The 13617-nt window shown below is 41.6% G+C and overlaps 1 protein-coding gene across 2 annotated transcripts in view; it reads right to left on the reverse strand.

Moving 5' to 3' along the window:
• Positions 1-3140: 3140 nt before the first annotated feature.
• The window catches only part of nectin3a (nectin cell adhesion molecule 3a), a 32337-nt gene continuing 21860 nt past the window's right edge, over positions 3141-13617 (reverse strand). For both annotated transcript variants that reach the window (XM_034097674.1, XM_034097673.1), the window contains exons 4-6: positions 12429-12546; positions 10803-10954; positions 3141-7187 (exon numbers count right to left, since the gene is read on the reverse strand). In XM_034097674.1, the coding sequence (XP_033953565.1) occupies positions 6532-7187; positions 10803-10954; positions 12429-12546 (926 nt within the window). In that variant the 3' untranslated portion in view covers positions 3141-6531. The remainder of the gene's footprint in view (positions 7188-10802; positions 10955-12428; positions 12547-13617) is intronic.

Below are 13617 nucleotides of genomic sequence, written 5' to 3' on the forward strand. Positions count from 1 at the left end.
CAAGAATTCTTTCAAAAGGTTAAAGTTAGATGCAGACACCCATGTTGACTTTTGGGTGGGGTCCTAAAGAATGTTGAAAGTACCTGCTGCTGTTTTACGAGGTAACAAAACTAAACACATTTGCTGACGGATTCATTAAGTGTTAAAAAGAATGCCCCTTGCAGCCATCTGCCAAATACTTAAGAAAGGAAAAAGAGAGGTAACCCAAGCCCACCAACACAGCGTTATTTACCCACACTGCCTGCACAAACATGCCGACGGTAGCAGTGATGGATTAGGCCGGGGTTATCCCAGTCAGGCAACACCATGATAATAGAGTGAGTGCTTTTGCGCCGGGGCGACGTGGACGATGAAGTGATGAAAGTGAAGTCCAAGAAGGGAGATTTCTGTCCAACATGCCACAGAGGATTAAGTATCTGGTTTCTCCCCCTGCTCGTAATCTGGACCGGAGGGGGCAAATGTCACTTTGCTAAACAACACATATTGATAGTGGTGGTGTCACCTCCAAAGCCAGGTTAACACTGGGGGTTTACCACAGGCACTTAGAGAGGGAGGGCTTGGATTAGGGATGCCATTGTAAATTCCTTTGTAAATGTTTTGAGGGCATCATTTCAATGTGATAAATTCACAATATTCAAGGAGATACATCTCACTCTCTGAGCACTGATGAAAGACAGGAGGGAGTTGTGGGTGGTCAGCCGCCGCCCTGCTCAATGCAGGTGCGATAAAAAAAAGAAAGCCTCACTCGCTTCACTCTGTGAACCGGTGATGAAGAGGGTGCTGAGTTAGACAGGATGGAGAGCTGTGTGAAATGGGTCAGTTAGTTACTATCACAGGTGTGGACAGTGGAAGAGGCTGAAGTGACAGAGACGGATGACCACAGGCTGAAACACTGAAACATCTCTACCACGTAGCTACTGCAGAGAAAACTATCTAAACGCATATGTGAAAGGCGCAAGTACAAAGGCACACGTCCAAAGAAGTATGGGAAAGCCTCAAACAAAACTCTAATTTAATCATTTCAACGATTCAGATCAATGTTTTAGCAAACAGACTAAAATACAGCAGTCTGGTATTTACACCAACTGGGACAGGTGCTACAAATCAGGGCAATCCCAGAGGCCGTCTGGGACCAAACACAAGTCCATATAATCAAGATATATACCAGTTCAAACAGGGACACCTGTCTTCTTATATGAAAAGAGGTAAAATAATATATAATACATCAAAACAACAATAGCTGATCAGTATTCTTTGGTTGTCTCCAGCCAAAAAAAGAAAAAAGCTGCATGCTGTGGAAGGAATCTGGGAAGTTTAGAGTCAAAATCTTTTTCTTTTTTTCGCCTTAATGTATAGAACAGCCGTAAAGAGAAAGTGAAACAGAAGGGATGACATGCAGCAACAATGGCAGCTAATTTTTTATCGAGCATTTTTAAAATAAAAGACTTCCAGCTCATTCTCAACCTTTGACCTAGCAGATGACAAAACCAGCCCAGCTCAAGTCCATTTAGTTGCTGTCCTGAAGTTTTTGATTGATTAAGAAACTTACAAATCCATTGTATTTTGGAAAACTCCATCTGCTGAAATATGTGGTGGCAATGGATGAACAGCTACAGTACTAATTGGACGGGCCTTGAAGTTAAACTGTTTTGTTAACTAGTGTTTCTAGGTCAAACATTGCTGCAGGATTGCCCAAAGCCTCAAAACGAGTTAGCATTTTAGCACTTCAGATTACCTCATCTCAAAGTCAATTGATTTTTTTAATTGAGTTTTTGGTTAGATGCTTGAAATAAGGTCTACGATTAATGATGCTTAAGATGTTTTATTGTTTTACTCAAGAACATAAAATAAATCGGTTAATATCCCACTCATGAATTTTGAAACTTTGATTTCTCTTAACAAAGGTGGTTGTTCAACGTTATCTCAACGCAGACCTTATTTCCTAGAATAATCAAAAATCAAAAAGATAAAATGGCTTTATGTCAAGGATACCAGTGCACTAATAACTTCCATGTGCCTAGAAAATATGTCGTGCCTGAAGCATTGTGCAATGTGGTCAGGAAAAGGTTGTAAAAGAAGACATTTTCATATCACTGCAAACAACAACCCATTAAATAACTGAAACTAAAGATCGTGACTTTAATCAAAAAGGTATTTTCTGCAGGGGCTCTGTATTATGTTTATTATATTACATTACATTTTATTTGTTTGACGCTTTTATGCAAAGAGACTTTCAATAAGCGCAAAATGAGCACACTTATATACTAATAAAGGACTGGCTTGCCTGTTTGGCTCTATGAAACCTGATGTACCTGATGATTCTGTTTTCTTCAAGGTTGTGTCTTCCTGGTCGAATGTACTTATTGTAAGTCGCTTTGGATAAAAGCGTCAGCTAAATGCAATGTAATGTAATGTAAAAAATGAAGATACGTACAAACTCAAAAAAGCAAGAATCCTAAAGTACATTCACTTTCAATACAACAAACTGTTGCGTTGGCTTTAAAGAAGCCAAAGCTTTCCATATGCTACTTACAGAACTGATTTGTGTAAAATTATTCTTTGAAATGTGTACACTAGGGCTGTGCAATTAATCGTATTTTAATCGCAATTACGATTTTGGCCTGCCTCAATTACGAAAACAACATAATCGAAAAAAACAATTATTTTGCTTTGCTAGGTTGTGACAGTGCACGGCAACATATTTGATCTAATTTATTTTTATTTATATGTTTATTAGCTTGTGGAAGTGCGCTCCAAAATATTTGTTGATCTTGTTTATTGGTATTTATTATTTTGATATTATTTATTTAAATGTATCATTTATTTTTGTATTGGTTTTTCAGTTGAATTATACGTTCAGGGTAATCAACAGTTAAAAAGATACTGTTCAAAATGTTATTTGTATTTGTTTTAAAGTTCAATAAATGGAATAACCGTATTTAATAATCGTGATATCAATTATTGACCAAAATAATCGTAATTATGATTTATGCCATAATCGCACAGCCCTAGTGTACACTGTATCCATCTGTAAAGCTCTTAATATTAAATTAACAAGGTATTTGACTAAAATAATAAACCTGAATGAAAAATGAAATGAAAAGAAACTCCTGAAAGCAGAATCCAAGGACACATTTGAGTGCAATAATGATGATGTATTTTTTATTGCAAACAAATGAACAAAATACAATCAGCCGCACTTTAACCTCTGATCCAATCATTCAAACAACAACATAGAACATATTTGGTTCAGAAACAAATATAAAATGCGGTGAAAACAGGCTCGCCCTAATCATGAGCTCCTCGAAAGCACGTAAGATTAACGAATACTCTGTGAAAAGTACAGACCTCATACAAAAAATAAGATTTTTCAATAATAAAAAAAAAAACAGCCAGCATATTTACAGGACAATAATATTTTCTATGAATCTGGCTTGCCTTAATTCCCAGTGAAGGTTTTCTTATTACAATTGTCTCAGTAACTAACTTGTTACATGTGTCCTCAAAGTGTATAAGGCATAACAATCAACCTTTTGTCTGTTCTGATGTTTTAATATCAGCAAATCTCAAATATAACCATGGAAGACATATTAAAGAAACAGTCAGTCCTCCACTTCAATGATATTTATATCCTTTATATTAATGCTTGTCATTTTCCAAAGTTTCTGTGCATTGCGCAACCCATCTAAGGCACCAACTATTCAGTAGGGGAGACCAGAACACAACTGTACATGAGCATACAAATCAAACAGCTAATCCTACGCTAACCTATTAGCATTATGTACATGGGTGATGACAAATAATAAACGTGGTAGGTATCGAATAACTTAATTTACATGCAAACCAGTTAGAGAGTGATCCTGCACAATAACATTCATCACTTCAGCTCTTTTTGCTTTTGTCAAACAGTCTTTAGAGATGAAACATACAAAAAGAAAGATAGTATTTTGAAAGCAGATACAGCAGTTTGCATGGAACAGGTTTACCAAATTGCTACCAAAAGCTATGAATGAAAAATGGCAGACACGGATGAGCTATATGTCATCGACTCTGGGCACGTGGGTTGCCAAGTTGCGATGAGCAGAAAAAAGTTAATTAAAAAGCTGAAGGTTTGAGGCGAGGTCTGATCCTGGATTGCGGGCTGCAGTGGCAGATGTGTGGCAGAGGGGTGTGTGTGTGTGACGTGTGTGTGTGTGCGGCGATGAGAGTAAGAGCGAGATTAAAGAAGTGTATTCTCAGACATCTAAACCTTCCACCAAAGCCCTGGCATGGGAACACATGGGTGGAGAAGGGTTAAAGAAAAAAAAATAGGAAAATGTGCACCATCAATCTATAAAACCCCAATAAGAAACAACCTAAAAATACACCCCCCCCTGTCCTGACCGGACTGTATCACACATATATGGTTCCTTCTTCCTGCAACAAACGCTGATTGACTACACTGGGATCTCTCCAAAAAAGGTTGTGTTTTCCCTTTCATTTGAGGCCACTTTGATCCATGTGTTACTCCTGAGGAAAGAGCACTAAGTGGAGAAAGGTCAAATCAAGCAGTGAGAGATGAGATCATTTATGATGTCAACTCTTTTGTTTTAACAGAACGACACTGGATTTGTTGTTTGAGGGGAAAACACTGTAAAATCCCTATGGGAGCAAAACGCAGACAGCTCTAACCTACATGGTTCCTACACTGATTTTTTTCACTGGTGGATTACATTTCTAGTTTCCATGAAGGCTGTATATCCTCAGAGGAGCCAAACCCCAACATCATAGGCTGTTCTGTGATCAGTAGTGATGTCAGCCGCTCAGCGTTTCCAACTGTCCTGGGAGGTATTTCCACAATCAGACTTCAAACATATATAAACTAAAGCTTTCAGGATCCGTTTATTAGTGCTCCTCTCTCTGCCCATTTTCTTCAACACGTAGTTTGTTTATTTAGCGTCATGAATCCTCACCGCTGGGTGTCGAGCGTCAGCAGTGAAACTGTTGGTGGTTTATGGAGCCACATAGCGTCAGATGATGACAGCTGTTAAAGTCACATGTGGTATTTATAACTCATTGCTTTGATCCCACGTTTAAAATAAAATCTATAATGACCAATTGGTGTTTGTGTGCAGACAGAAATCAGAGGATACAGAGGAGGGGAAATGGGAAACACAGCGATGCAGCCTGTTATCATGGCTAAGTGGAGAGAGGGCCAAAGCCTGCTGGGTCTCCTTTGATGTTTACTGACAACTGTAATAACCAAGTTGTGCTTTTTGACTTCAGGAAAGTGACTGGATTAACACATTTCAAAAGTGATAATAGTGTTTTGGTTAAAGATGGTAATCCTTAAGATTTTCATGAGATCTACCCTTAGCATGGCTGGCATTTTTCATGCAGTAATTACCTCTCAATAGCTTTTATTGGTAGTGGCAGAGTCCACCATTACTAAACTGGATTGGCTTCCTAAACAAGAGAGATTCAGAGGAGAGGATGCTTGCATGTAATCCATCTTTTATTGTGAAGCACCCGCAGGAAACGGAAAGATGTTGTCACTGAGGTTAATACTCAGCAATTTTGGTTATCAAAAAGGCGCCTACAAAAGAAGATAACTGTAATTTTCTGCTCTTTTTCTTTGTCAGAAGACCATTTTTAATTACACTAGTTGTCCTCTTGTAAAGTAGCTGCTCAGGGAGTGTTTGCTGTTACTACGGGAACCAGGACTGAAATCTTACAACTTTAAGAACATCTGTAGTACGCTGAACTGAAGCTGGAAGTTAAAGTCCTTCCACTGGGAATATCCTTTCTCTCTGTCAGGTGACGGCTCACCTTTTCAACAATAATTTACTGAAGACACTTTGAGTTTGAAAAAGCCACTAAATAACATAACCACAGGTTTGCAAGGGTTTTCTTTGTAATGAACTCTCATCAGTCTCTCAGAACAACACCTTCATGTGAGTGACAAACCTTCCCTTTAACTCAATTATACTTTTAGCTTTTTGTAAAAACTCATGCAATATAATCTGCTTTAAATACCGCTTGCAGCCATGATCAACATTTCAACAGTATGAAAACGCCGTGAGTTATCAAGAGACCGTTTGGAAAATGCCACAGAAGATGTGAGGTTTTATGGGAGCAGAGCTCGGTCAGTCAGGGATATAAATACTTCACTAACAAGGGTCTGAACACCTGACCTGTGACCTGTGTTAAAGACAGGTGCAAACACAAACAAGCAGAATACAAAACCCCATTCACATCAGTTGAAACAACACGGTATGCCAAAGCCTCTTAAGCCTGCACGGATAATTTCACAGAGGCGTTTCAGCTTATTTGCAGCTCCTTGAAAATCTCCAAAAGTGTAATACAATCCAAATAGGCGTCCTTAAGGTTAAGTGGTTACAATCAAGGCAGAGCAGTAATGTTCAAAGAGCTCGTTGTGAAACCGCACTGAGAAATAGTTTTCATCCTTTAACTGAAATAATGATAATCTGTCTCTTGCGAATCTTTCTCAGTCAGTCGTTTGATTTGTCTTTTTTTTCTTTCTTCCTTTCCTCAAACATACCACTCCCTGCGTGAGATCACAGATCCGTCCATGTGGGACACATAGTCGCTGTCTGTCCCGTTGTCGTAGCAGTCCTCCGGGACGTAGGGGGAGCCGTTGTTCTCTGTGGGGCTGTGCACAGGGGGCCCGCAGGGGTGCATGTTTTGGGGGTTGTAGAGATCTGGGTAGTAGTTTCCCTCCTTGAGGCCTCTGTTGGCGTCCCCTCTATCGGCCCAGTCGTCCCTATCCTTATGGTCAGGGGTGTAGTCGGGGTAAATGATGTCCCCGCCCAGTTTGGGTTTCAGATCTTGGCTGCCTTTGCTGGTCTTATCCCCGTAGACCTCCTGCAGTTCGTGGGGCTGCAGCACGTCCAGCTGGGCCTCCTTCTGCATGTCGGAGGGTCCCAGGTACTGTTTGGTGTAGTAGTCTCCTCTGAAGGTCCGGCGCGACCGCATGAAGCAGGCCCCGCCCAGAATCAGCAAGAGGATCAGGAACAAGACTCCGCCCACAACCCCGCCCACGATGGTACCCAGGCTGCTATCAGGTAAGGAGGCCAGGGTGGGGGAGGTGAACAGGGCTCTGTGCTGGTCCGCTGCGGTGCCAGGTCCCGAGGTCTCGCTGCGGGGGGGTGCAGTGGTGCTGGGGGCCGCCGTGGTAGGGGGGGGTTCTGCAGAGTAAACATGTGATGAAAAGGTTTAAAGATCTCCTATCATGCTATTTTTAGGCATATATTATGGGTCTCAGATATATACAAATACATATAAAACATGTTTATGATGTGTTTTGCTCAAAATACCAAACAGATCATGGCGCATTCACACTAGCCTTTTATAGTCCGGTTGAATCGAACCCTGGTGCGTTTAGCCGCTTGGTGCGGTTCGTTTGGGTCGGTGTGAACACAGTCCGAGACCTCTTAAGTGAACTAAACAACCGGACTCTTGTCCGCTAAAATAGGTGGTCTCGGAGCGCTTGCTTGCGAACTCTGGAGCGGTTCGGTCCGCACTAAAACATAGGAAGCGTAGTATTTACGTGTCACAAGAACGCGGGTGTCTTCATTTCTTTAGTGAAAGAGTGAAGCAGAATGATGTGTTGAACACAGGTTGAACAGTGTCGTGTAAAGTAAAAACAACTATCAAAGTAAAAACTATATATAAAAGTCAGAGCCACCTGCCGTCGGTGAAACCCCCTCCTTACTGCAGAACGTCTCTCATTATATGTGTTATAATGTTTTGTATCGCACGTTGTCTGGTTATATAATTATATGCGCCGTTGCTGTTGATATGCTCTCCAGATTAACAACAGCATGAAAATAACCTGCCGATGCTCCATGGCGGAGGCTCTGGTAGAAATTGCCGGGATTTGCGTTTTTACCCCCTTAATGTCTGACCAATTGTTGAACAGCATTTCCGAGCACATGACTTGTGTTTAAAGTTTATAGTCCGTTTGAGTTTTGCCAGTGTGAACGCAAACCGAACCTTCTGAAAAATGAAACAATGTAACAAACTGTGGTCTGGTGCGCACCAGAGAAGCGGACTATTAGGTGTGAATGCACCCTTAGACATCTCTCATAGCCCTCTGTTTCAGCCCTGTTAGAGAAGTGTTGATTCTGTGACTGTAGCTGGCAGTGAGTTCAGTGACGAGCAGGCTGTCTGCTCTGCTCAGATACAGCTAAAAGCTGCCGTAATTAAACGCCATATTATGTTCCAAACCACTTCAAGGATTATTTCTGAAACAGTATGGAGCTCAAATGCCTCTTTTCTTGCGGGTTTACCACAAGGTAAGTTCCTTTTTATATCCTGCGTTTGTACACAAACTCTCTCCAGTACAGGTTAGCTCTGAGTGTTAGCGATGCTTGCTAATGTAAACAAAGACCATATTACTTCCAAAACACGTTGCTCATTGTTTCTGATAGCGATGTTTCTGATAGGGCCGTGGGTGTAAAGCCAGCGCACATTTCTGATATTACGTCATATTGGACGCAAATCTGGATCAGCTCCGTTGTATCCCCGTTTTTAGAGATGTTGGTACGGAGGAAAAGAGAGAGGGTTTTATTTTCTGACACTTTGTGAGTTCCCTGACACACATGTATGTATAGAAGACATAAAAAAGTTCATTTTCCATGATAGGTCCCCTTTAAAACAGAGAAGGACAGCATAAGGAGTGAGAACTCATACAAATAAAAGGGGGAAAAGAGCACACTTTATGTCTGTAGCAATTGGCAGAGCGAGTGTGAATGGTTTTTAGATTAATGTATAGCAACACTGCAGAGCTAGACACATGCCACCCCTGAGACTAAAGGGTCTGTTGAAAGCTGCGCTGTAGAGCAAGAAGGAGGAAATGTGCGGGGCAGCGAGAGGTTAAGTGCTAAATGTCCTTGTGTGTGTGTATGAAAAAGACAGAGAGGTATAGAAGGACAGAGGACATGCACTCATGAGCATCTGAGTGAGCGCGATTGGCTCTCCCCCCTTTTTATTTTCAATCCTGCTGTGGGGAAGTCATGTGAGAAGATGAAACGCTGTGTGATCGATGCAAGGTTCCTGCATCTGACTTGTCCTCCGGTGCCCGGCGTTTGTGATAGCAGCCAGAGCCGGAGAGGACAGGATTTGTGGCGCTCAAGGTCAGGATAAGTGTCTCCATTTTGACCTCCAGCCTCCGGGGCTAAGAGCAGCCTGATACCACCAGTCGATCTCTGCAGCGGCACTTCAAAGGCCTGACTACAAAGCAATATGACTCTCACTAATAGACGTCTGCGTCTCCAGGAGGTTTTTTGGCACTAGTTATCAAAACCTGATTCCCCACGGAGATGTAATGATTTCCACAATGTGTAACTGAGTAAGAGTGTAATTACCTGCCATTATGCACTGTGTGAGCTTGAAGGGCTACAGTTAAAGCATGACAGAGGATAATGGAGACGCACAAGGTCAGTGTACTGATATGCTGGCAATCGCCTCCTCCATCAGTCACTATCAATCCCACCCTGTAGCGCGACATTTTAAACTCATGTAGGGTTATGTGCATCTGCAACTATGTAGCTGATCTGAGCAAAACGCTGCCAAAGCCCACAAGGCTGCACAGACAACTGGGAATGTGAAACAGCTACAGAAGGGGGGGGGGGGGGGATAAAGCTGAGCTCAACCTGGCTATCTCCACAGGGGATGGAAGTGAGAGGCCGCATGCTTGAGTCTTAATATTTGACAAGAGAAGCAACATAATTGCTCAAAGCAAGTCAGTCCTAGACAGGATGTCAGCTGTGCTTTCGTTTGGAGCAGGACTCTAAACCCGGCCTGTACACAGACGGAGCATGACAGCACTTTACTGGGGCTTTTCCAGCTCTCTACTTGAGTGAGAAACAAGAAGGATTGAGTGGGTAAGCGGAGTATGTGTCCAAAAGCAGCAGTTGCTTTGTTTGGAAAAGGATTCAAAGGAGCAGAGAAGAAAGGAAAACAAGAAGAGATGCAGGGTCGTCAGGATCCACGCCCTGACGTTACAATAATGTACTCTAGAGGCAAAGCATGGATAGACAGAGGGAGTAGATGGGAATTCTTCAGTATCTTGTGAGGATGTATGTCATAAATCAACAGCTTTCCAATAATACAAATGCAGGGAGAGCCCTTGTAATGATCAAGAGTCCCCTATCTGGCTTTTAGTTTTAGTGTTTGAACAATCACATTTCCATTTACAGAAAGAAATGTAATGTAATGAGTACAAAAACATTCTTCCATGTACTGAAAATCTGTGAACACAATTCATTATGTCCCGCTGTGAAACCTGACCTCAAAGAAAAAGGCAACATGGGAGCATACTTTCCTCAACCGGCAGGGGTAAACACCCTCTTTCGTATCTGAGAAATCTGATGTTGCCAAAACCACAACACTGTAAACGTTTTGGTACTGATACTCTTTATCTGCACTCTGCTCCTCTGTTGCCAGGAATGTGTGAAAGTGGATCTGGGCAGGGACATGATTATGGAGGCTTAGCTCAGCTCGAAGTGATGAACTGTAGCTGATCGTACCGAGAGGGTTAACTGACATCAGAGAGGTGAAGGTCAAAAGGCACAGATTGTTATTTTAACCTCAGGTTTTAAGGTTATTTAGCGGTGTGGAAACATCAAATAGCACTTTAATAGTGTTTTCCACCACAATGAGTAAATGCAGGGAGTATTTTAAACACAATAACTGATAACAGATTAACTCCTTTCCCCTGGTCAGAGTTGGTGATTGTTAGAAAAGTGTAAAGATTAACAACAGTAGATGAGTTTGTTTGTTAGAAAGTTCAAACGTACCTTGTACCCAGAGGGGTACATCTTGACTGCCGAGGCCGATGTCGTTGATCACTTCGCAGCGGAACACTCCAGAGTCATTGTGCTCCAAAGGGCGAGTGATAGAAAAGCTATTGTTTGATATCTCAACACCCTCTGGTATCACTCCATCCAACCTATGCAGAAATGCAATGTTAGATACATCTCAGTGTACAGTACAACATACACAAACTCAAAGAAAGACATGACGTTATAACTGCACAAGCGTTCTGTGACATGTCCCTGATCTGCCGCTTGTGTTGAATCTACTATTTGTAGGCCTGATGCAACTTTGAATATGATCAAAAGAGATAATGTGTGCTTTCTGTATGTTAGTAGTACTGTCAGTTCAAATAAAAACACATCTCTTGTTTTCAAAGCAAGATGATGAGAAAGAGGTGCCAATAGGCCAGCGTTACTCTGATGCATGAACCATTTGGAATCTTTTATTTATAACAGGGAGTCTATTCCGATGTGTGCAGCAGCGCATTGGACAGCTCCAGTGTCCAGGCGCCAAAAGTCATGTTGGAGGTAATTTATAGACAGAAGCTTCACCTTTTAACAACGGACTGCTTTCCAACACTACTTAAGGCTGCAAAGGATATAGCTGCGTGTCTTGTCCCCTGAATATGGGACGGAGGATGCTTCTACATTTGTTAGAAACATTAACAGATTGTGTGTCAGCCTGTTTGACAGAAACTCTCTTTAAAGGTCCTCTATTATACTGTTTTTCATCAATATATTATAGGTCTCAGATATATACAAAACATGTCTCTGAAGTGTTTGGCTGAAACACCAAACAGATCGTGCATTGTAGCATCCCATAATCCCCTCTGTTTCAGCCCTGTTTCAAAAGTGCTGATTCTCTGTCTTACTTTAGATGAAAATAAGGAGCCACGCCCCACTCCCCTCTGAGAGATAGTTGATTAAAATGAACACAATGGTGCTCTAGGAAGAGATTCAGGTGATAAGGTGGGGGGGTTACCTTGATTGGTGATTGGCTAATGGTTACACAAGCAAAAAACTCGTTATGAAATCATAAAGTGGCCAAAATCTGATCAGTTAATTTTAATTTTTTTATATAAATGTACCAGGACAAAAAGTGAGCCAATCTTTTTCCCTGAAACTTTCAGAATCTCTTTACACAGAGGGGACACATGTTTATGTATAAAATACATGAAAAAGTGGATTTTGAATAATAGGTGACCTTTAAAGGCGGGCTCTAAGGGGAAGACAACAACGATTATCTTAAAACCCAGCTCTTAGAACAATTAGTTACTGAGTGTACTGTGACTGTATTTCTAATGAGAAGTTAAGGCTTTCCCACTCACTTCAATACAGTGAGGCTTTCAAGAATGAGCATTAGAGATGCACTTCTGTATTTGTTCATTTCATTTCAGTAATAATGTATGTTTCTGTATTTCCCTCACGTGTGTGTGGTGTTGTGGCAGACAATGTAAACAATGTTCACTAAATACTGACATCACTGCAGTTCATGGATAATGATTATAACTTGCTACACCTATCCTCACCTACAGGATAACAAATCAATCAAATGGTAGTCGTTCCAAAAAGTGCTTCCACCAGTAGACATTCTTTATGAAAACTGACCTGGTCCATGTGAAGAGACGGGCAGGTGGGTTGGCCTTGGCTCCACAGGTGAACTTCACATTCTCTTGTCCCACATACCAATTTTCGTCAATTCCTGTTATCGACACCACTGGTGAGACTGTAAAACATACAGTTTTGATGTCAAATAATCATTTGTATTAATAACTAAAACAGGTTTTTATAAAACTACATTTTAAAGGCGGTGTTATTATTCTTGTAAGTTTGGTCTCATTACTACGGAGCCCTAAAGGGACATGAAGAAAAAAAAAAAAAAACAGGGAGAAAATAAAAAGTCAGGATAACGAGTTAGTATCTCGTGCTCGAGATACTTTCTGGTGCGCACGAGAACGTTTCTGGTGAGCACGAGAAAGTTTCTCATGGTCACCAGAAATCTCGCACTTTTTTTTGTGCGCCAAGGAGGAAGTGAAGCGCACAGGAGACAACCATTTAATTGCAGACTGTTATGTTTACGTGGGGAAATGACAGTGCATACATTATTTGAGATATATATCGTACTTAGACTTCACTTTAAGGACATTTCGGCCAGGGGTGTGTGGTCACTCCAGGAGGCAGCGGGACGTGTAACTCAGAGAAGAGCAGCACCAGCGCTCAAAGAGCTTTTACGCACCGCCTACACTGTGTTTACCTTCATTGAACAGCTATACATGATGGGCGGACTGGGACTAAAAATCAGCCCGGGACTCGCACCCAGCCCAGCCCACGTAAACTGTCAACGGGCGTGTGTGTGTGTGTGTGTGTGTGTGTGTGTGTGTGTGTGTGTGTGTGTGTGACAGCTGCGGGCAGCAGGTACTCTGAGAGTCACAGACATTAATTCATAGATCAAAGCAGACTGGTTTACAGACTCTCCTGTTTTTTGCCAATCCGGTGCTTAAACCAATAGCGACTACACCCCTGGCCGAAATGTCCATACAATTAAGTCTGACTTCAAAATATATCTCAAATAATGTATGCACTGTCATTTCCCCACGTAAACATAAAAGTCTGCAATGAAATGGTTGTCTCGTGTTCCACTTCCTCCTTGGTGCATCGGTAACTTTCTAAAAAAAAAATAAAGTCAGGATAACGGATTCGCACGAGAAACGAATCCGTTATCCTGACTTTATTTTTTTTTGTCTCTCTCTTTTTTTTTTCTTTCATGTCCCTTTAGGGGCTCCGTACATTTCTGAGG

This window comes from Pseudochaenichthys georgianus, chromosome 13 (assembly GCF_902827115.2).
Source record: "Pseudochaenichthys georgianus chromosome 13, fPseGeo1.2, whole genome shotgun sequence".
Classification (NCBI taxonomy): domain Eukaryota; kingdom Metazoa; phylum Chordata; class Actinopteri; order Perciformes; family Channichthyidae; genus Pseudochaenichthys; species Pseudochaenichthys georgianus.